The sequence below is a fragment of the Podarcis erhardii genome (genome assembly GCF_964252035.2).
Source record: "Podarcis erhardii genome assembly, chromosome: 14".
NCBI lineage: Eukaryota > Metazoa > Chordata > Lepidosauria > Squamata > Lacertidae > Podarcis > Podarcis erhardii.
The window spans coordinates 30065658-30089345 of record NC_138503.1 but is presented as its reverse complement, the minus strand read 5'-3'; the positions used below and the strand labels follow the sequence as shown (position 1 = coordinate 30089345).

The 23688-nt window shown below is 48.2% G+C and overlaps 1 protein-coding gene across 1 annotated transcript in view; it reads left to right on the top strand.

Annotated features, from left to right (window-relative positions):
* USP31 (ubiquitin specific peptidase 31) overlaps window positions 1–23105 on the top strand; it is a 33338-nt gene extending 10233 nt beyond the window's left edge. Inside the window, exons 2-16 of the mRNA XM_081840538.1 lie at window positions 9196–9330; window positions 9751–9839; window positions 10499–10591; window positions 11392–11527; window positions 11932–12076; window positions 12406–12589; window positions 14385–14496; window positions 15310–15404; window positions 16016–16093; window positions 16740–16869; window positions 17501–17620; window positions 17962–18187; window positions 18599–18757; window positions 19234–19386; window positions 20484–23105. Coding sequence (XP_081696664.1) covers window positions 9196–9330; window positions 9751–9839; window positions 10499–10591; window positions 11392–11527; window positions 11932–12076; window positions 12406–12589; window positions 14385–14496; window positions 15310–15404; window positions 16016–16093; window positions 16740–16869; window positions 17501–17620; window positions 17962–18187; window positions 18599–18757; window positions 19234–19386; window positions 20484–22057 — 3429 coding nt within the window. The 3' untranslated portion in view covers window positions 22058–23105. The remainder of the gene's footprint in view (window positions 1–9195; window positions 9331–9750; window positions 9840–10498; window positions 10592–11391; window positions 11528–11931; window positions 12077–12405; window positions 12590–14384; window positions 14497–15309; window positions 15405–16015; window positions 16094–16739; window positions 16870–17500; window positions 17621–17961; window positions 18188–18598; window positions 18758–19233; window positions 19387–20483) is intronic.
* Window positions 23106–23688: the final 583 nt, after the last annotated feature.

The following is a 23688-nucleotide window of genomic DNA, read 5'->3' as shown; positions in this document are numbered from 1 at the left end:
GAATATCTAGGTTGCCTGGTGGTTCTGAAAATCCCTCTGCACCCGCCGCCTTAAATCTCCTCGGCTGACCTACATTATGGCTTGCTATTCTACCTGCTTGAGTGAGCCCATGGCTATACTATTATGCCTGATTTCATGCTTACAAAAGCCATCTGTCTGTCCTTCAGCAGAGGTCCCTAGGGTGGGAGCCGTTTTCACCCGGGGTGTGGTGGTGCTTTACATGGGAGATGGCTTCTTTTTAATAATCTTTTATATTTATATCATAGTGGTTCCTCTTGTTTTGCAGTTGTAAGCCTCTTGGGGTGTTGAGCCAGACTAAAATTCAGGATGGATTCTTGCCAGGGAAGCCATAAACTCAATCAATACAGTGACAAAATCTTCAAATTCCATTTTGTCTGTGTACTTAAGTAATGCCGGTCACTGTGTCCGTGCTCCAGGATGGGGGTGGTGCAGGGAGGAGTCTCCCTGTATCAATTCCTTGTGAGTGTGGCATTGGAGCAGGGTTCAAAGCTGATTGCCCTGAGTTAGTTACTCCCATGGAAAGATAGCTCAGCTGGTTGGGGTGTGGTGCTGATAACACCAAGGTTGCGGGTTCGATCTCCTCTCCTCATTGTTATCTGAGCACAAGAGTTTCTGGATTATCATTTCGCTGAATGCATACCGTGCTGAATGTTGAGTGGTTGGCAAAACAGCATCCACTACAGCCTTCTTTTGCAGTCTAACTTGTTGTAGCTGAAACAAGATTTGGTGTAGGCCTTCCACCCAAGGCTGTTTTACTTTGATGTTGAACCAGCAGGGGGTAGTACACGCAAACAATGTATTCCACTATCAGTCTTAAGTTGTTGGGAGCTTTGCCTTTAGTGGCTTACTGGACCAGTTTCAAGAAGGACCAGATCCATGGGAAGTTTTCCTGTCCTTATGGTCTGTGTGATCCAATACTTGAACGCTTGATCTGTAGACAGATCCATTATGACACTGTCAGTCAATGAAGAGGCTCTCCAGTTGTGAGTTTGGTTAATGAAGAATCAATGTCAAGTTCTGTAGCAGTGTCTTAACATCTTGTCAATGTTACCTGTCCACTTGCTGTTAGAAAAGGTATTTCCATTTAGTGCTGGATCAACTGTCACGGGGTAACTCGTTGGTGTGGAGGGCACAAACCAACCCGATCAGCTTACAACCAAGCTTGATCTCTACCCAGTGCATGGTACTACCCTCTGAACCAGTTTTAAGAATTGTAGAATCACCTTCAGTGGCCTTCAGGCTCTTATCAATGCTGCTCTTCTTAATGAAATCTACAAAATTATTAGCAAAAACTCCAGCCTTTTTCCAGTGTGAAGTGGTAGAGATATCTTCCACCTGGCTCACTGCACACATATTAATTCTGTTCTGAGATGATGCTTGGGAACCGCTGATCTGAATTGTCTGCTTTGAGTGTAACTTTAGTTGTATCTTCCTGGATGTCATAGAAGATGCTGTCAATTTCATCCTTCTGACAAAGGTAATCAGATTCCTGATCCAGGGATTTCATAACTTTTTCTTGGCCCTCTTGACTTTACTGTGATCAAGTCTCTTGTCTTCAGTGATCAAGCCAGCACCCAGAAAGGTGGCAGTGGTGAGGGCAGCTGTGGCACAAAGGCCAACACCCTATCCGATGTTCTACATAGCAACATTATGTATTTCTAATGTGTTGTACTCTGACTTTTTATTTGAAGTGGAAGTCGTACTTGTTTTTCTTAATGTCAACTCATAACTTCCACCATTTCCATCTTGGGCATCTTCATTTTCACTAGCAGAGAAAATTATTTCATGTCATGGTATTCAAGCATCCTACTTACTTCACTGCTTATATTCAGCAAGTCTTCTTCTCTCATCTTCTTGCCGCTTCTGCTTTGTGACTTGTCTGTTATGTTCAGGCAGATCTGGCAAGACAGTCTGATGTGGCCCAATCAAACCAGTATTCTCTCTCTGACCTTTAATGAAAGCAAGTTCCTTCCCAGGGATCTTCATCTCCATAGGGCATGTACAGTTAACGTGAGCTTCTTTTTTGCAACCAGCATCTGTAGGGCAGTCAAATTCAGAGCAAAGAAAAATCTTACACTTACAATTGAGGATATCAAAAAGCTTGTCAAGTTTTGACATTTCGATTTTTATGCAATTTCACGTACTGTACATTTTTTTCACACTTATAAGACAACTCTAAAATTATTGGAAATTCATTAAAAAGTCAATATTCTATGTACTGTAGTTGTTTACTACGCAAAACTAAATTATATTAATTTAACCAAAATAGCTTTTGAATTCCCAGGTGATGTTATAACTTTTTAGCACCCCTCATTTTTGGAATGTGAAAGATGAAAAAATAAACATGCTCTACTAGTCTAGTATCCCTTTCTCACAGTGGCAGACCAGATGCCTCAATGGTAAACCCTCAAACAGGATCTGAGCACAAGAGACCTCTCCCCTCTTGTTTCCAGAAACTTGTGCCTTGGTTGTCAAACATAATCCGTTCCAGGAGTCTGTTTGACTCCTGGTACCATTCAAAAACCAAGGCGTGGCTTCTGATTTGCTGCAGGAGCTTCCTGCACTCAGTCGCCAGCTGTGGAAGTTGCATTCGGAAGCATTGCTTCCGAAAAATGTTTGCAAACCAGAACACTCACTTTTGGGTTTGTGGCATTCGAGAGCCAAAATGTACCAGTATAAAGGCATTCGAGAACCAAGGTACAACTGTATTTGAAAGCATGGCTGCCTCCAGCTGTGGGGGGAGAGCATAGCCATTGTGGCTAGTAGCCCTTGGTAGCTTTATCCACCTCCATGAATTTATCTCACCCTCTTAAAGTAATCCAATTTGGTCATCATCACTGCCTCTTGTGGGAGTGACTTCCATAGTTTAACTATGTGTTGCATGAAGAAATTGTTTATTTTGTAGCCAAGGTTCTTCACACCTGCTTTAGGGGAAGTGTTTCCCCATCTAGAACTGCCTAAACACAGTCTTCCTGAGCAGACAAAGCACCCACCAATAGTGCCTCCATCTTGTCCAGATTGAATTTCAGCTTATTGGCCTTTGCCCAGCTTCTCACTGATGTCAGACACCAGTTCAGCGTTTCCACTGCTTTACCTGACTGAGATGAAAATGAGAAGTAGAGTTTGGTGTCATCTGTGTATTGATGAAACCCTTCTTTGCAGTCCCTGGATGACCCCACAGTTTCATGTAAACATGGAAGAAGATTGGGCTGGGATGTGTGTGTAGAAGACAGAGCCCTTCAGGACCTCTTAGTGCAAATGTCATGGGGCTCAAGAACAGTCACCAGGCATCTGATTCTGATGTGAAGACCCACCCAGAAGAGTAACCTTATGGTCAAAACCTTATGAGAGATCCAGAAGGACTAACAGGGTTACTCACCCTCTGTCCTCTTCCATCAGTGTGACAGGCAGTTTGAGAACCAAAAGCAGGCCTGAAACTGGATTTAAATGAGTCTAGGTTGGGCCCTTAATCTCTGCAGGGATAGAGGAGCAATTTGTGTGGTTGCCAAAAGAGGCTGATCAAACTGCTTGGTTTCCATAGGGCTCCTGGGCTTTCCTTGGCAGGTGATCCTCTTGACGTCCTAGTTGACCTCTGGAATGGGGGGGGGGAGGGGGATGACCCAGACATTTGACAGTTGTCCCTGAGCATCCTCCCCTGCTTTTTACAGCCAAATAAGCTTAATTGTCCCAATAAAAGAAGGAAACAGACACAACTGCTGGAGCAATGTTGGAGGAAGACTTCCATCTACATGAGCCCAGGAGCAGCTCTCCCCTCCTCATGTGATTGCCAGCAGCTGGTTTTCAGAGGTACATTACCTCTGACAGTGGAGGTAGAATGTAGCCATTGTGGCTAGTAGCCAATGAACTACAGCCTGGGTACTCTTTGTGCTTTGCCTTTCCTCTGCAAAGAAGTCACTGCTGGGATCAAGTCATGGCTGCTTCTTGAGGCCAGGCAGCTGCTTTTAGATCTGGTCTTCTTTGGGGATAAACTTACGTTTTCAGCACAGTGGGTTAGGCAGCACAGCTCCAGGAACTCGGTGTAAGTGTTGGGAAGCAAGAGTTGTGTTGGTATTAGCAAGCTTTGCTGTGAGAGTGTCGCTGCACACTGGTATCTCCAAAAGCAAATGGAACAACTCAGAGATTGCCAAAGAATAGGAGGCCAACAGAAATCGATGCATTTCAGCAACTGTGGCTGGATGTTGCTGTGCCAAACTGGCCTAAAAGCTTTTGCTAATGAGAGCTGTGATCTCTGAGGGGATCTCTGAGCTATAGCTGATGTCACCTATCCTGGCCACATGGTAGTTTGGCAGCCAAAGCAGTTAGTTTCCCAGTTGTGCACAGTTGATACTTGACTAAAATCTGGTCACTGGCTTGTTTCTGGAACTGGAATAGATAACAGCACAAAAATGTGGAACAACCCTTTTAAAAACACACAAATTGAATTGTATGTTCTCAGCAAAGTTGCAAGCAAAGTCTAAATTTAGCCTTCAACAGCCATCCTCTGCTTTTTCGTAATTCACACCTGCAGATGACTTTTTTTATATATATAAATAATTTTTATTAATTTACAACAAAAACAATAACACACAATAATTTCACATCCAATTTTTCACAAAGTATTTCTTTTCTGGACTTCCTTCAGCTTTTCCGTAAATCATTCGTAGTCATTATTTAATTTACGCATTTCTTAGGTTTGTATTGTCATTATTTGAGCCTTTCTTTTTCTATTCCTTTTAAACAATACTTCTCACATTTCACAGTGCTTCTTTAAATCCCTCTAGCGTTATCTGTCCCTCACTTATACTTTCCAGATATTCCACAAATTTTCCCCAGTCCTCGATGAACTTTTGGTCTCTTAGATATCTAATCTTCCCAGTCAATTTATCCAACTCAGCATAGTCTAACAGCTTCGTTCTCCATTCTTCCATTGTCGGTATTTCCTGTTGTTTCCATTTCTGAGGCAGAAATGGATAGATAATATTGAACAAATTTACTGTCCTTTCTCTTTATCTCATTTCCGAAAATTCCTAACAGAAAGACCTCTGGCTTCTTTATAAACATATATTTAAGTATCTTCTTCAGTTCATTATATATCATTTCCCAGAAGCCTTTCACTTTCTTACATTCCCACCACATATGGTAAAAAGAGCCTTCTTTATCTTTACATTTCCAACACTTATTACATGTCTTATACATTTTCGCTAATTTTACCGGTGTTATGTACCATCTATAAAACATTTTCATAACATTTTCTTTTAGTGTCATACAACAGATGACTTTTCATTATGTTGGTGCTTAGTGCTAGAGAGGCAATGGCAAATTCTTTCCCCCTTTGGAGCTGACTGTCACACTTGGGAGGTGCCTGGTTTGTGGTTGAGTGGCAGGAGGCATTGCAAGATCAGTGATCCCAGTGGCCAAGCTCCTCTTGTTTTCCTGGCCTCCAACTACATTCTCCTTTCCCCTGTTGCCTGGTGACTTTCTTTCTTTCTCTCTTTAGATAGACAGGCTTGAGCAACCACCTTGCTATGGGCACCTGGGATGCCAGCAGTATCATCCCATTAGATGCTGTGTGCTACAGCATGAGCAAAGCAGAGAAATTGCTTGCTGAATATTGGCTTCCTTTTTTTTTGGTAGCAAGCTTCTAGGGCTCATGGTGACAAAGGAAAATTTAGAAAGTACAACTTAGTTGTATCCGACTTATTGCTTACAGGACAGGTAAAGCTGACCTCTGAAAAGAAAAAGGTTATGTTTTGAGGCTGATGCTCCTTACTGCTGTGGAAAGGGTCAATCTTTGCATGACTCCAGATGGTTAGTATTTTTTTGGGGGGGGGCAATGTTAGGAAATTTAGGTTTGTGCAACTGAAGTGGTTTTAAGCGCAGCGAATTAAACTTTTTTTTAAAAAAAGATGACAACTGTGGACTTTTTGCAGGAAAATGCATTGTAAAGTGAAGGAGGAATGAAGAAAGACGTATATGCATCCCACAAGGAAAAGGAGGATAAATTCAGGATGAGTGCTCATTGTGGACTAACTGCAAACAAGGAGGAATGAATGCTCAGATTAGATATAATCTATTCTCTACTTAAATCTTCTGCAAGGAAACCAGGATGAGTGTCCAATAAATAGGTTATCTGGAGGTGTCCCTTTTACTCTTCCTCTGTGCTCTGCTTTGGAAGGCTTCAAAGCCTTTCCCCCCACTCCATTCTTTCTACCCTTTGCAACCTCCAGATCCTTCTTGCAACGTCATCCAGGAGGGAGCATTCCTATGACTTTGCTAGGCCATGTGCAAGGCATGCAGCCTACAATAAACTGGGACATGCACACTGCCCCTTCTCTTTAGCTGTTTTGGGAAGCCTTGGAGTGATGTTGAGAATAATGGCTACCAAGGGGCTCAGTTCTGGTGAAAAATGTCCATTAAAGAGGATATTATCTGTCTTGGGGCTAAGCCCTCAACTGATTGGGGGGAGTGGGGCAGCAGGCAGCTTCTATTACAGATGTTCTGCTTGCATGACCAGATTGTAGTGTCTGATTTGCAGTGGCTGTGATGTAGGAAGATTAATTTTAATAATGTGATACGAAAGCATCCTCAACCTATGTGGGGGTTGTAGTTGTGAGTTGTGGGCAGGGAGGCTTGTTTTTTTTAAGGATTACAGGTCCCACCACCCATTGAGTTTAGTCCACTGGAAGGAATTATATTGAGCTGGATGATCCAGGACTGTAATACTTTTCCTTTGTCTCCTGTCTTGTTTTCCAGCAGCTGATTGGGTGTGCCTCAGTGTTTGTATTGCATCCAGTCTTGTGAACAGGATCATATCACTGCTTAAGTGTGAATTCCAGAGCAGCCAATGAAATGCCTTTGTGTTACTGTGTTGTGTTGGACTCTGCTCTTTGTGTGGTGGGTTAGAGGTCGGTTAACTCCCCATATTATCCCTATCTGGTAGCTGAGGGAGACTGAATTAGCATGAATATCCATTTACCTGAAGTGGCCTTCATTGGGCTGGTTTTGTGTTAAAAGAGCCTGAAAGGGCCACCTTTCAGGAAACATACTTGAGTCCAGAAGCACTTCTAGGTTTGGAAATTGATTGCGTGGGTTGAAGTTGAAACAGGAACCCTGTTAGTCACCTGCATTTCCTGCAGTAAGCAGGTCAGCAAAACAGTGTGTGCCTGTATTTGGGGGACCCGACCCCGACACCATTTCCATAAGCAGCAACATGTGTGTCTGTGTCAGAGAGAGAGAGAGGCCCCCCACCATACATATTTGTTACCTAAAACCCTGGACTATATACATCAAACATACATTTGCCACATAATTTGTGAAGCTGCCCATAGCTAACTTTCTACTTCACGTATTCTTTAAAATGCTGTTCTCCAGAGGGTCAGTGGATAGTAGGAAGAATGGATGTCTCTTGCAACTTGCTGGGCTATTGCTGTTGTGTCACTACATAGGCAGCCTAGTCTGGAGCTTTGGAATTCAGTTGTGTTTATGAATGGCCAGGCCATTCTGTGGGGGCTGGCTCTTGCGTTTGTGGTACTTGTATACGGAACCCCCACGTGAGAAATTCACTGCTGGCCAAGTGCGAAAGGGGAGCATGTGCCTACATGCATGGAGGCCAGGGCTGAATGAGAGGCAGCTGAGAAATGCAGAGAGAGAAGCAGCTTTGGGAGGAGAGGGAAGTGGCCGCTTTTCCAGACTTGGTGGGAATCAGGTCTGCCTAACAAAGAGTTGCTAATCTCTTGGGATCTGTGTTAACCATCTTAAGCCCATGTATTTTAGAAAGTACAGGAGGAGGATGGAGAACGATGGATTACCTCAAACTTATGTGAGGTATTCCATCTCATGATAGCATGGCTGGAAAGTAGATTAGCACATTGAGTTATGGTGTAGCTTTTAATCTTGGCAGCTGTCGATGTTTATCTCCAGGGGTCTCTAAACATAGGTGTCAGAGGTGACCAAGGAATTTGATTCTGGCAACTGGTAGCAAAAGCCTCTAGTAATAAGTCGCATGAATAACAAATCTCTCTTTTAAAAAATAAATAAATAAGCCACTATTAATGCAGGAAAGCAGAGTTTGCTTTTTCTTAGGTGGCACCGGGCTAAGATGTAGCATCTCTGCTAGGGGTTGGAGGGAAGGGTTGCCCCACTTGCTGCCCTTGTTTTGCTCCCCCCCCCCTGCAAACCTCTGTTCTCCCATCCAAGTACTAACCAGGCCTGACCCTGCTTAGCTTCCAAGATCAGACGAGATAAGGCGTGTTCAGGGTAGTATGGCTGTAGACATGCAAACCTCTGGTAATAATGAGTAATGACAAGATTGTAGCCTTGCCTGTTGACTGTTTCCTCTCTTCTTGTTCCACTGAGGCTATGTAGCTGACTACTAATCCAGCTAGGATTTATGGGTCCAGTTTCACTTCGGGCAAGCAAAGAGAACAATCCATACAATTATTGGGGGGGGGGGGAATACATAAATTGCTTTAGGTCTATTTTGAATAAAGGGAGCTTTTTTCCTCCAGAAGAGCTGTCATAGTTATTTGTGTACACTGTACAGGTATTCTGCTGCCTTGCAAAAAGGGAAAGAGCCTTTCCTCAGGTAATCCATTAATGAGAGCAAGACCAGTAGGTGTCAGGTCAACTGTCTGTTGGCTCTTCAGAAGCTCTTTCAAAGTGCTTCCTTTGCCAGACCCCTGTGGACCAAAAAAGCCACCTGATGCCAATTGACAAGTGCAAAGCCCCCACCTGTCTCATTTGACCCCCTTGCTAGATCCAGTCCCCCACCCACACTGGGCTTCTCTTATCTGCTTTGATCAAAGGGATGCATGCATTTATCCTTCCCTGTAAGCAGCATCTGTTTTCCCTTGGAGAGGGTGGAGAGGGAGGAAACAAACACTATTTGGGTTCTCAGTTTCTCTTGTCTTGGATGGAAGACAACTGAGGATTTAATAGGGATGCCTCACCTCCCTCTGGAAGAATTTACTGACCCAGAGAGCAACATCTTTCCCTGCTAGCTGGTCTTAGAGGACAAAAATTCACCCAACTGCAGTTTTCCTTGTGCTGAAACACAACAGTGTCATCTGGTGGTGACATATATATTCATTTTTGCTCCGTTCCGGAGAGCTGTGAGGGTGGGTGTTTCCCAGGGGTTTGGTGCAGCTGCTGAGCTGCTCTGCTGCTTCTCCACAGAGCATCGTTTCCAAGAATGCCATGCAGTATCGAGGGAGCTCACAGCACGACGCTCAGGAGTTCCTCCTCTGGCTCCTGGACCGAGTTCACGAGGACCTCAACAACATAGTGAAGAACAATGGCAGACCTCTGAAGGTGAGGCGCATCTTCAGGGCATGCTGGCAGTGGCCCAGGGAGTCCTCAGCTGACACTTTGCATGCCTGTGCATCTACTGCTCCAAAGGAGTCAGATGTTGAAGGAGTTACGGACCCAGAAATACTTGGATGAGTCCCATCTTGCCACTGAAGCCCGAGGGCTGTGCTAGGTGCATTCTGAGTGGAAAGTATTCTGCAGCTCTTTCCAGATGTGCATAGGTTTCTGCATGTTTGCATGCTCACAGAATTCTGGCTGTGGAGGTGTGCAAACACAAACCAGATAGTTACTACCCTGAGCATTTTGCAGAAGCAGATAGTTTGTTTCCTCCTGTGCTTAGCTCTGCCCTCTGCCCGCCATAGCGTGTGATTCCCCCAGCACATGCCTGAACACCTCCCTTACAAAATGCATTTTTTCTTCCAGCCGCCTTTGGAAGATGAAGTGCTGATTGAAGGACCTGCATTTCCAATCAATAGCACTTTTGTCCAGGAACTCTTTCAGGCCCAATACAGGTATGGCGCCCCTTGCCTGGCTGTCAGCATCACTTTGCTCTGTGTCTGGTTTGCTAGGGGCAGAGACACTGGCAGGGCTCCTGGGACAAGGAGGAAGCCTCTTTGTTCTCTACGGAGCATAACCACCTTCTGGGATGAACATCTGTTTCATTCCCTGATTCACCTTGCCTGCCCTGGAGTTTGTGAGTTGGGTGCTTTTCCTTGGGGCTGAGAAACAAGGTCTTGGGGCAGCAGGTGTGGTGCTCAGCTTTCCAGTGTGGCCTCTAGGGCCCAGTTCTCAACAGCTGAGGAGGTGAATCTGTTTCTCAGCTGCCATGTGATTTAATGCTTCTTCAGTGAAAAGTGAATAAATCTCTGCACCCGGAAGAATAGCTTGTCTACAAACCTGCCTGACATCTTTCCTTCTTTTTTAATATTGTGTGGAAGAGCATATTCACCTTATGGGAGCCAGATCTTAATCTTGCTCATTGCAAGAGGTGGATGTGGGGGAATGGAAGGACCAGTGATATCGTCACATTTTGCTTGAATGCTGTGTTTTTTCTAGGCTCTAATTGCAAGGGAATTTGGGAGTTGGGTGGCCTCTGATTATCCCTTCTGCAGAGAAGGGGGCTGCTGTACTGTGTCCTAAATGAGGCTTCTGTTCCCTTGTTATCTGGCAGGTCATCCTTGACGTGTCCTCATTGCCAGAAGCAGAGTAATACCTTCGACCCGTTCCTGTGCATCTCTCTGCCAATCCCCCTGCCTCACACACGGTATGTGTCCCTTGCCATGGGAAAAGGAGCGGGGAGGAAGAGTGTACCTTGCTCACTCATTGGCGCTTTCCTGCACACCAGGGATGTGGAACCTCTGGCTCAGCTGGCCAAATTATTTCCTGTATAGCTCACAGATTCTTTAATAGTCTTGAGGACCCACAGTTAAATTTGGGGGCGAGGGTGGGGAAGGAATCCTCACTGTTTAAAAGTGGAGAGAGTTCAAGCTATAGCAATATGCTGCAAATCTTCTTGGTGCTGAGCAAGCAAGTGAGGGGTGTTTCCAGTTTCCCTACCCCCCTGATCTCAAACCCTTATAAGAATCTGCTGCAGGAGAGGGACTGTGAGCAACATCAGGGCAGGCGGTATTTCTAGGACCAGGGTGAAACTCTGATTTTTGCCATTGGATGCTGGATGTTGTTTGCATAACCTTGTTACATTTATAATAGTGAAAAGTGTTTATCTTTTTTGTATGTAATTAAATTTGCTATTGTGGTGTTTGGCTTTGTTATTATGAAATTGTTGTGCACTCTTTGGTTTTGAAGTGGTTTCCTGTTTTCTTTGTTGTAAGCCGCTTTAAGTATCAATTGCGTGTGTGTGAAAAAGCGGCATATGAATGAATGAATGAGCTAAAGTTCTTGCAGCCTGTGGAGAGTGAGCTGCAGCTGGGCCCAGAATGTCCATGTGTGCATTAGTCCTGTTCCACCCCACCCACCTTGCTGAACCTCAGCAGATTTGCCTCCTCGTCCAACTCCCAAATGCCTGCCCTCCAAAAAGATGTGCCTTTGTTGTCCTCTCTGCAGGCCGTTGTACATCACAGTGGTGTACCGAGGGAAGTGCTCCCACTGCATGCGCATCGGGGTGGCTGTGCCTCTGTCTGGAACAGTGGCGCGACTGAGAGAAGCTGTGTCCAGGGAAACCAAAATCCCCACCAAACAGGTGAATGTTGATCCTGCCAGACATCAGGGTTGAGGACATTGGGGCTGATTCTTGCAACTGTACCACACTCACTGTTCAGCATCCAGTGACCTAAAAATGTACCAAATACCTCTTCCTGTGCAGTGTTTATGATGTGTGGCTGAGGGTGGTGGTGTCTCAGTGATCCCTTTTATTTCTGCATGATTGTAGAAACCCTCAAAGTGATTGGTTCCAGTTTTCCACTCCTGAGTGGAAGGATTTTGGGAAGCTGGGAAATGCTTCTCCCTGAGCCCTAGCTAGACGGGTCTCTGGGACTTTTTATTATTTTGATCTATCCAGGGGGTGTATGTAGCATTTAGGAGTCTTGCTATTTGGCCTCGGCAATGCTGCAACACAGGTACTTACTACATTCTGGCCTCCTGCAGATCGTGCTCACTGAGATGTACTATGATGGGTTCCACCGCTCCTTCTCTGACTTGGACGACCTTGACACAGTGCAGGAAAGCGACTGCATCTTTGCCTTTGAGACCCCAGAGATCTACCGGCCTGAGGGGATCCTAAGCCAGAGAGGTACGTTGGGCTGTTGGGCCATCTGTCTGGCATGTGCCTAATTCCTGCAAGAGTTTTCCTTTTGCCTCCCAACCTTTCCAGAGATGTTTAACATGACTGTTCTTGGAAGGGAAGAAAAAACCTTGTTAAGTTGTGCTTAACTCCCCCGTGTTACTTCTGTTCTTTTTCTGTTCCGCATAGGCTGAGAAAAGGCCACCCAAGAGCACGAAACATTTACCGGTGACCTCCATGTTATCTGGACTTGGCCATCAGATGGCTTCACCATATATGCCCCTGTATCCCTCTCTGTGGCGTGTTGACCATTAAGTCTCTTCTTCACTCTCTTTCAGGAATCCATGTGAACAGCAATCTGAATCACTTGAAATATGGCCTTGACCATCCTCGGGCAGCTCCGTATACCCAAGGGAGGCTGGAGAACTCCAATACCAGGGTGGCGGCGGCAGCGGCAGTAGCAAGCGATAAGCTGGTGGTGTTGGTTTGCAACCGAGCTTGTACTGGACAGCAGGGGAAGAGGTAACCGTTGCCTCCCAGGCAAGAGGCCCCCTCTAGTTCTGGTTTTGAGAGGTGTGCAGTGAACTCTGCAATTGTTTTATTTTGGCTTTTGCTTAATTTAACCTGGCTTTTTAAATACTCTTTTCTACAGTATCAATTTCTAAACAGTACCATAATAATTAAAAAGTTGAATCTCTTTTGTTTTTGATGTTGTAATTCACTTTGGGCTATCAGATTAAAGTCATCTCTGTCAGATCAACAGCCGAATTATGAGTCTGTCTAGAAACATTTTCCTTGTTCCCATGGCGAGCCAAGAAGGGTAAAGGGTGTCACTTGCACCCTGCTGGTGGTCTGATTGTGCTCCAACATAGACTTTTTAGACCACATTGCAGTGATCTCTCATCAGTTGTATTGAAGTCTTGTTTCTTTCTGGGCTCAGTTCGAGGTGCCTCCCTGTAAACCCCTAAATTGTTTGGTGTTTTTTGTTTGTGTGTGTGTGTGTGTAAAGTTTACTTATCTATTTCATTTTATAATGTATATAAAACAAAGAGAACAATTAGATGAGAATTAAAAGATGAAAAACAAAACTGCACATGGGTTAAAACATGGGTAGGCAAACTAAGGCCCGGGGGCCGGATTTGGCCCAATCGCCTTCTAAATCCGGCCTGCGGACGGTCTGGGAATCAGTGTGTTTTTACATGAGTAGAATGTGTGCTTTTATTTAAAGTGCATCTCTGGTTTATTTGTGGGGCATAGGAATTGGTTCACCCCCCAAAAAAAATATAGTCTGGCCCCCCACAAGGTCTGAGGGACAGTGGACCAGCCCCCTGCTTAAAAAAATTTGCCGACCCCTGGGTTAAAATAACAAAAACCAAATAAAGACTACCAGTATTATTAGATTATCAAGTACAGTTCTAGATTTGCCAGGCTTGTGACGAGGGCTGTCTTGAAAATGATGGTTCCACTGCATATGTTATAAAGGAATGTCAAAACATTTTAAAAGGCCTTGTTAAAATCTCAAATTACTGTATTTTTCGTCCTATAGGGCGCACCGGCTCATAGGACGCACCTCGGGGTTTTTTTTTTGGGGGGGGGGGAATGAATAAAAAAAAATTATTTCCCCCCCCCCAGCCGCGGCTGCCGCCCCAAGCCTTGTGCACACCTGCCTGAAGCACGGGGCACCCTCCGGAGGGCTCAGCGTGCTTCGGGCTGCAGGCTGCCGCCCCAAGCCTCGAGTGGTCCCGCCGGGCGCGCAAGGCTTGCAGACACTCTCCGGAGGGCTCCCCATGCTTGGGGCGGCAGGTTGCCGCCCCAAGCCTCGCGCACCTGGTGGGACCTTAATTGGTGGGAACAAAAGACGGAGCCTTTTCTGTGTCTCCTCTGAGTAGGCCTAATGTTGGCTGTAACCCCAGTATTTCCCCCCTCAGTGTGATGACAGCCTTTCAGGGATTTGAAGAGAGCTTCAGAAACCTGGATGAGCCTTTCCTCTGGGCTAAATGTACATAGTTCCTTTGGCCATATGTTTACAAATAAATATAAAGGCAATAGCCTCCCTCCCAACTGAAATTAGACAGGCAGCCTCTTTGCTGAACAAAGACTTTCTTATTCCAGCAGGCATATTAAGGTTTCTGTTTGGCTTCATACAATTCTTTGATGAACTTCTATTGCTTTATTCTCTGCTGTTTATTTTTTATGTGCTCTGCTTAGAAATGCTAACGATTAAGCGGCATAGAAATGCCTTAAGTAAATAAAATTTAAAATGGTGGGAGTGAGAAAGATCTGCTGGTCCCTTCATGGCCCTTGCTCTTATCTGCAGATTTGGCCAGCCCTTTGTGCTCCATCTGGAGAAGACGATTCCTTGGGACCTACTGCAGAAGGAGATCCTGGAGAAGATGCAGTATTACCTGCGGCCCTCAGCCTGTGTCCAGGTAAGGCTGCCTGGAACTGGGCCCTCTTTATACCTTGCTTTGCCTTTCAGCATGTGTATGTGCATTTGAGAGCTGCTGCTGTAAAAAGCCCGTCTAATTGTGGTGCTAAGTAAATAGCAGTACAGTGGTGCCCCGCAAGACGAACGCCTCGCAAGACGAAAAACCCGCTAGACGAAAGGGTTTTCCGTTTTTGGAGGCGCTTCGCTAAACGAATTTCTCTATGGGGTTGCTTCGCAAGACGAAAAAATCTTGCGAGTTCCCGCGTTTTTTTCCACTTTTTTCCGCCCTTTCCCTAAGTGCTAAGCCGCTTATCAGCTGTTCCGCTGATAAGCCACTTCTCAGCTGATTGCTAAAAGCCGCTAGACCGCTAATAGCGCTAATCCGCTAAGCTGTCAATGGGCTTGCTTCGCAAGACGAAAAAACCGCTAGACGAAGAGAATTGCGGAACGGATTAATTTCGTCTTGCGAGGCACCACTGTATTGCTGCTTAGATTGCTGGTTGCTCAATCAACTCATTGTCAAGAGTGCAGCTGTTTGTGCCTTGTGAAGTTCCTGCTCCTCTTGCTTTCCATCTGCTGGAGAGCGAAGAGAGGAAGAGAAAACTCCCCGCTCAGGGTGGATGAGCCAGGCTGATGATATGTTTCTTCTGGCCCATGTTGCACTGGAGTAGCATGTGCCAAAGGGCAGGTGGGCACACCTGTTGGGGACAAGTGCATGCCAGCTGTGTGCCCAACTAGGAGTCTCTTTCCCCACCTGTCCTCTCCTCCCCATCTCCCCCTTGCAACTGCTCTTCTTATCTCCCCTGCCATGTAGGTTTGTCCGTTCAGCTTGCGAGTGGTCAGCGCTGTGGGCATAACTTACCTGTTACCTCAGGAAGAGCGGCCTCTGTGCCACCTAATGGTGGAGCGGTGAGTGTGGTTTCCTTGTTTGTGGAGGATGCGGGGCCTCAGGGCATGGGGATTTGCTTATTTTACTCTGGTGGGGAAGGGGACGGCATCTCACCTGCCGAGAGCCGCTTCAGTCTAGCAGGCACCAATGGAGCTTCTGGGCTCTTCTGCAGGCCTCGCTTCTCCTAGAAGCTGGCTGCTCTCAAGCTGTTTCTGCCTGGATTGCTGATTGTCCTGGAGAGAGAACCATAGAATTGTAGAGTTGGAAGGGTCATCTAGTCCAAGGGATATTTTGCCCAACATGGGGCTCAAACCCACAACCCTGTGATTCATAGTCTCATGCTCTACCACGAAGGAGCAGAATAAACTAGAGGGAAGCTTTCCTGTGATGTCATCTCTTGAACTGTTCCTATGGAGTGGCTATTGCCTCTTTAGTAGGCTGGTAAAGGTGGCACCCTTTGGTCTGAAGGACAAGCCCCTTAATTCAGCTGATTCCTGTTGTGGGGGATCTTGATGGGTTTGGCAGGTTTTTTATGGGGATGAGAGTGAGAGAAAAAGAAAGGTGCTAGTGACTAGCATACGTATTGCTGCTTTTTGAAAGACTTTGAGTGATTGTGGTGTGTTTTCTGCAGGGCCCTGAAGTCATGTGGGCAAGGCGGAACTCCTCACGTGAAGCTGGTTGTGGAGTGGGACAAGGAGACAAAAGACTAGTAAGCATCATGTTCCATTTGGGACTTTGGGGTGGGCTCCTGGCAGGCTGTGGTTTGAAACTCCCTTTCCCACATGACTGCTGCTCTAGGGACTTCCTGCTGCTCTAGGCTTGCCTAAGTAGGTTCTCGTGTGTGTGCTTAGTTGCTTCCCAGAACAGGGCTGGGCATACCTCAAAGCTTGTGGGATCCACTTTTACCATAACCCTGAGATTCTCCAACATGAGCCGAGTGCAGAAGGCATCTTCTGCAAAAGATAGAACTCTGAGGCGAGGAATTTTTTATTGCTTGTATGTTTTTACAACATATCGGAACTGAACAGAACTCACAGTCTCTCTACATGCAAATCCACTCATGGTTCCTCCAAGCTCTCGTCATGTATATAGTATTAACTGGGGTAAGGAGTCATTTTGCTGCTGCTATTGTTAAACAGTGGAGTCAGAAACCTTTTCTGATCTAATTGCCTGGGGATTTCACAGTAGATTCTGATCTGTCTTCTGCACACTCAGTAGATTAATTTACAACCTGCCAGTCACCTGCCCAAGAGTGCTTCCCAAGAAGGTTGGCAGGCAGCCTCACCCCACTTGTGTGTTTTGCTAGTTGGCCTGCAAGCACAGGAATTGTTAAATGCTGCATTTCCTTGTTGCAGTTTGTTCGTCAACACAGAGGATGAATATATCCCGGATGCTGAGAGTGTCCGCCAGCAGAGGGAGCTCCACCACCAACCTCAGTCGTGCACCTTATCACAGTGTTTCCAACTCTACACCAAAGAGGAACAGGTGAGAGATTCAATGCTGTCAGTAGCAGCACAGGAAGCAGTCTTATACCGAGTTGGACCCATTCAGCTCAGCATTGTCTATGCTGGTTAGCAGCAGCTATCCAGGGTTTCAGGCAGGGGTCTCTCCCAGCCTTCTTTGGAGATGCTATTACTGGAGATTGAACCTGGGTGCTCTACTGTTATGGCTCTTCCCCAAATATCCCTTCCTGGATATGGCCAGGAGGTCCCTCGTTGCGTCATGCGTCAGAGAGACCCTTGTAGTTCTGTGTGCCTTCAAAGGCTGCCTCTTCCATGTGTGATTGGTCTGCTTTGGCTTTCTGTCTCCTAAAAGTGTAGCAGGCACAGGTTGGGCTGGGAGCTGGTCATGGCACAGCTGCTTTGCCTGCTGTTGTTCATTGTATAAAACATACAGTTGTCTCATAGGAATACTTGTGATAACAGCTAGAATGGAGTATATTGAGGCGATAACTAAACATGTTGCTGTGGGGTCTTATGATGCAGGGCAAGAAGCATTTCTTGTGTTTATCTTCTTCCTTTATAAAGAGTGGAAGTTCATGGCATATGCCAGGGGTGTGTGTGTGTGTGTGTGTGTGCCTATCTGTCTAATAGCACCCTCCTCTCTTTGCTGCTAGCTGGCCCCGGACGATGCATGGCGTTGCCCCCACTGTAAGCAGCTGCAGCAAGGAAGCATCACGCTGAGCCTTTGGACTTTGCCTGACGTCCTCATCATTCACCTGAAGCGCTTTCGACAGGTGAAAGGAGGCTTGCTTGCTGGGCTGGAGGGAACTCAGGAGCCAGGGCTCTGCTTGGATTGTTGCAGTGGCCCAGTGATTCCTTAGTCACGTGGTCTGTTTTCATGCAGGGGCATTGTGGCTTCCTCCGCTGTGAGGAGAGCCCTGTCTGATCAACTAAGAGGGCCAGCCTTGCAGGTGCTGAACTCCTCCTCTTTGGCATGGTTTCATTCTTGCCTTTGCCCAAGCAGCCTCTGGGGCTGGAGGGGAGTTGTGTGTGCTCTTCAATGAGGTGCTGATGTGGCGCCTCTAGCACCACACTTCTCTGTGTTGGTTGCAACCTGCATTTCCCCTTTAAACAGGAAGGAGACAGAAGGATGAAGCTTCAGAACATGGTCAGGTTCCCTCTGATTGGCCTGGACATGACGCCGCATGTGGTCAAGCGAAGCCAGAGCAGCTGGAGCCTGCCGTCTCACTGGTCCCCCTGGAGGCGCCCCTATGGCCTGGGGAGAGACCCAGAAGACTTTGTCTACGACTTGTATGCTGTGTGCAATCACCATGGCACCATGCAGGGCGGGCACTACACAGGTGACTGGGCTGCGCTGCCGGTTTGGGTTCTGCTCACTGCCATGCTGCTCCTGCCTTGCACCCTCCATGACTTGCTCTGCTGACAAGGATGTTAACAAGTGGGCAGATGGCCAATGGCTCAGAATGCCTTTGCCTGCTCAGCCGAGCCTCTCCAGCAGCCCCCCTCTCATAGTGGTGGTGCGCTTCCTTAAGGGTCTTTTTACATGGTGGCCTTAGGGGGCAAAACATGCTGCCCCCCATAGCCCTCAGCACAGTCTGGCAGTTTAATTCTTTCCTATCTTTTTGGGGTGGTGGGGTCTTAGGAGAGCCATGGCTGGGTGACAGAGACCCTGGCATGCTCCGGCTGCTGGCCCAGCAGGGCTCCCTCGTGCTCACCTTCCCCCTAACTAACTCTGGCACCTTCTCTTGCAGCCTATTGCAAGAACTCCATTGATGGCCTGTGGTACTGCTTTGACGACAGTGAGGTTCAGCAGCTGGCTGAGAATGAGGTGTGCAAGCAGACGGCTTACATCCTCTTCTACCAGAGGCGGACAGCCATTCCCTCCTGGTCGGCCAACAGCTCTGTGGCAGGTAATGGCCTGGAGCAGCTGCTGGTTTTGTAGCTTCCACAGAAACACCAGAAGAGCCCAGCTGCAACTGGGCCAGCCCAAGAGGGCCTACCTGTATCCCACTGTGGCCAACCAGGTGCCTTACCTGAGAAGGGTCCACAGGCAAGAGGACACCAGGGAAATATGTCCTCTCCTGCTGCTGGAAACGGGTTCTGGTTCTGAAGGTAGCTATGGAGACTAGTAGCCATATTGGTAGCCTCATTCTCCTGCATGAATTTGTCCAATCCCCACTTTAAAGGCATCCAAGTTAGTGGCCATCTTTTTCTCCTGTGGTAGAAAATTCCATAATTTAGTTATGTGCTGTGTGAAGAAAAAGTTATTTCTCTTGTTTGTACTGAATCTCTCAACGTTCATCTTGACTAAAGGACCCCCTTGGGTTCTAGTGTTATGATGAGAGGAAAGCTTCTTGCTACCCACTTCTTCCTCCTGCTTCCACAGGCTCTACCAGTTCCTCTTTGTGTGAGCACTGGGTGAGTCGGCTCCCAGGCAGCAAGCAGCCCAGCATTGCCTCTGCGGCCTCCTCCCGGCGCACTTCCCTAGCCTCCCTCTCGGAATCAGTGGAGCTGATGGGAGAAAGGAGCGAAGATGACGGTGAGTGTGAGGGCTGCATGCAGTTGGTGAGTGGTTCTGCCACACCTCACTTTGAATGTTGATGGCAGGGGAGCCCTTGCAGAGCACTGGGTTCCTCCTCTGCAGCTCAGCCACCCCGAGGGTCACCAGCTTTGCCCGAGGGACTGTGAAGAGGCAGAAAAACCAGCAGCAACAGGGGATTCCTTCCTCCAGAAAATGAGCAGAAACCAGGGAGAAAGGGATGTTGCTGGTATTTTCAGGCCATCGTCTTCACTGCCTTCGTTTCTCTCCACATCTCAGTGCCGGCATGCGCTAGGTATGTCTGTCCTCTGATGTCTGATGGGAGCAGGTATCCTCTTCTGAGGAGTTTCCCCTTTTCTGGCTTCTGCCCCTGGGTCATCCTTGGCCTTGCAGTGTTCTGCTAAAAGCTGGGAGAGCAGTGAGAAAGTCTTCTGCAGAATAAACAGCTTCCCAGCACCGTTCCTCAGAGGCTAGTGGGGAAGTTCCCTGTGACCTTTGTGCTAGCACATCTGTCTCCTGCCAGCAAATGAAAGAGGTGTGGACAGCATTCTTGCTTTTCTGAATTACGGATGCTGTATTGGGCCCTTGGTATTCAGTACACAGACGAGAGGAACTTACTCTAGATTGATGTTTTGCCTTCTGAGAATTGCTTTGGCTGCTGTTGCCACCCTCAGTTGTCCCCTGGCAGCAGGGTGTCCTTCAGGGGAGGGTCTCCTGATTTCTCAGCCCATGAAAGAGCTTTGATAGGTGGGCAAGGAAGTTACCATGTTGGCACAGTTTCCAGAGCGGGAGGAGTGTGTTTGTGTGTGTGTGTTTCATTTGTTTTAAAATGTGCGCTCTGCTATTCACTGCACCTGGGTTGCAAAGCAGCTTGTGACAAAACACAGTATGCAAATTAAAACATCGGAGAATGAAATGTGCCCCTGAAACAAACGCATTGTAGCTTCTTTGTAGCCACACAAACTCAACGTATGAAAGCAATTATAAAAGCGCAGGGTGTGTGTCAGTGAAATGCGTTTTAGGATGGCTTCCTTGCTTGTGCATGTGTCCACGCTCTGTTTGTGTATTTGGGTATCATGTTCCTCTGTGCTCCACAGGTGGCTTTTCCACCCGCCCCTTTGTGAGGAGTGTCCAGCGGCAGAGCCTGTCTTCCAGGTCCTCCGTGACCAGCCCCTTGGCCGTGAGTGAGAACGGGATCCGCCCCTCGTGGTCGCTGTCGGCGAAGCTGCAGATGCGCTCCAGCTCGCCTTCCCGTTTCTCTGGGGACTCTCCGGTTCACAGCTCGGCTTCCACCCTTGAGAGGATTGGGGAGTCTGCGGATGACAAAGCCTCCACCTCATGCTTTAGCAGCCTGAGGAGTCTCTCTGGAAGCCACATTGAGTCCAGCGAGAGCAGCGGCCGGCAGGAGCACCCCACGGCAGGCAGAGCTCCCCTGGCAGTCATGGAGGGCGTCTTCAGAGACGAAGCGCCCGGGCGAAAGCCAGGCTCGAGCGCGGACTCCTACAGCAAGACTCTGTCGCAGGCAGACAGGAACTGCCCCGCCCTGGATCCTTTCGATAACAACAACCAGATCGCTTTTGTTGACCAGAGTGATTCTGTTGAGAGCTCTCCAGTCAAGGAGGGGAGAAGCTTCAGTGGAATGTCCAAGGCAGACAGCAGCCCCCAAAAGGCAGCCCACCCCAAAGACACATTGGAGTCAGACAAAAGCTCCAGGAAAGGCAGGACAGATCCCCCAGTGTCCTGCCAGCCGGCAGCCCCGCTCCTTCCCTCCAAGAGTTTGCCGAAGGGGTCCCGGGCCAGGAGCAAGCTGAACTCTGGCCGGGCTAGTGGGCGGCACGGCTCTCCTGCCCCCTCTGGGCAGGGCAGGAAGGAGGCTGGCTCAAAGGGCCAAGAGGCTGCCAGTAACACCTCTACTGAGCATCAGAAGCAAAAACCCGCTTCCTCCTCTTCCTCCACCGCGACAAGAAGAAACTCCTCGGGGTCGTCCGTGCGGGGGCACAACACCCCCACGAGCAAAAACAGGACTTCGGAGCACAACCTCAGCAGGGAGGGCTCCAAGCTCAGCCTCAGCTCAGACAAGGCTGGCGTTACCACCGGTTCGCGGACGGGCTCCCCGCGGATCAGCCAGTCACGGAGCGAGGGCAGGAGGCCGGACAGCAAGCACGTGCGCAGCTCCTCCATGGCCAGTCTCCGTTCGCCCACCACAGGCGCCCCCCGTGCCAGCCTGAGGAGGGACAGCAAGTCGGAAGAAAAGGGGCTTTCTTTCTTCAAGTCTGCCCTGCGCCAGAAGGAAAGCCGGAGGTCGGCCGACCTAGGCAAGACCACCATGCTGTCGAAAAAGATGGCGAGCAGCTCCTCCAAAGCTGCCAGCAAGAACTTGCTTGAGGAGAAGCTGGAGAAGAGTGGTGGTGGTGGTGGTGGCAGCGGCAGCCCCTCCCAGCCTCCGAATGCCCTCCCCTCGAACGCCACCCCGGCTTCTGCAAAAGACAACCCCTCTCCTGCCAAACACTCGCTGCTCACGAACCGCAAATCCAAGTCTTCCCAGCTGGAGGCCAACCCCCCGCTGTCGCCCAGCAGTGGCAAGCAGGCAGCCGACAAGGTCTTGCGCAAACTTCCTCCCAGCATGCCCTCCTCTGCACGGCCGCCGCCAGCCTCTTCGAAATCTCAGTGATTGGCTGCTGCTGCTGCTGCTGCTGCTGCTCCTCCTCCTCCTCCTCCTTCTCTTGCAATCCAATTGGGTTGGTTTCCTCCTTTGCTTCTTTTTGTTCATGTGCCTAACGTGTTTGAAGAAAACTTGACTACTGTTCAAGCGCCTTTCGACTCCGCCATCGTACCAAATAACTACAGGCTGCCGCTGGTATTTTGTAGCGGGCTTGTGGGGAGGAGGGGGGGTGCGCGCCAAAGGACATTGTCATCATCTTCTCTCTTCCCTCTGCCTCAACCCCACAGCAGAACTGCAGTCTGCACAGAAGCCTTCTTGGGGAGCCTTACCACTTTTCTCTCTGAAGAGGGACTCTGGATTATGTCAATGGCCAGCTGTGTCCATGTTGCAAAGCTACCGCTTCTGTCCCTTGCAGTGTGTGTGTGTCACTGAGCAGGCTGTAGCCTTGCTCTGTGAGCTGCAAAGGGAAACCGTGAAAAGCAAGGCGATCATCCTGTTCTGCTGTGTGCCCCTCCTCCCCAGGCCATGTCTCCTCCCCCGCCTTCTGCCCCCCCCCCGCACCCCATTTCCCAAGCTTCTTAAAGGGCAATATTTCAACGCTAATGTTATTTCTCAGGTAAGCGCTCAGCCAGTACTGGAGGGAACAGAAGATTCTGGAGGGAAAGGTGCATTCTCTCTCATAGAGGGGTGTATGTGTGTACGTCAGAGAAGTCTGCTTTTAAGTGTGTCTGTCTGTTTCTGATTTTTTTTTCCATTCCAGCAGATTTTTGTATGTTTGGAATTTTCGTTTTTTTAAAAAAGTCTGTCCTGCTTGTCTCTCTTATCTGTTCAGAGGTGTCTTCTCAAAAGAGGGAGGGACCAGTTGGCAGCCTGGAAATCAGCAGGTTGGGCCTGGAACTTCTGCAGAGTGGAAGGGGGTGGTTCATGGAATTGTAGAATTGGAATGGACCCAAAGGGTCTTCTAGTCTGACCTCCTGCCCTGCAGCAACCGCCGCATCACAGGTTAGGTGGAAGGAGTTTGTGTGTGATGAGCATATTCTGTAGTCCACATGGAAGAATGCTTGACTGCACACACACACACACACACACACACACACACACACACACACATTCTTTTTATGGAGCTGTGGATCAGTTGTTGCTACAGTCCATGCTAGAGGAAGGAGGCATTTAAGCTTTTGTAAGTCCTAGCTGGAACTAGGCTCCTGCTGCCCTTCCTCAAATCCTTTGGTCCTCACTCTTCTTGCTCCTCATCTGCCATGTGGCTTTGGCAATGAATGGCCACTCTGAAGCCTTGGGAGGGGGACACCTTTGTGCCTCACTGTTAGGCAAGCTGTACAGTGACTCCCTCCGTGCACTCCTCCCTCCCTCCCTCGGCTCATTGCTCTTGTTCCCATGATCTTTCAGTGGATTTTGAGCTTGCAGTGCCCAGCTGCTTGTTGCCATTTCTTTCGGCACAGGTGTGGGGAACCTTTGGCTTTCCAGATTATGCTGAGCTGCAACTCCCTTCAGCCCCTGGCAAGTATGACTGAACAGCTGGGGTGATGGAAGTTTTAGTTTAGCCGTTTCTGAAGGCCCAGAGGTTCCCCACATCTGCTTCAGCCCCTGAGTTGGCAGCCTGCTTGCCTCCTGCAGCCTTC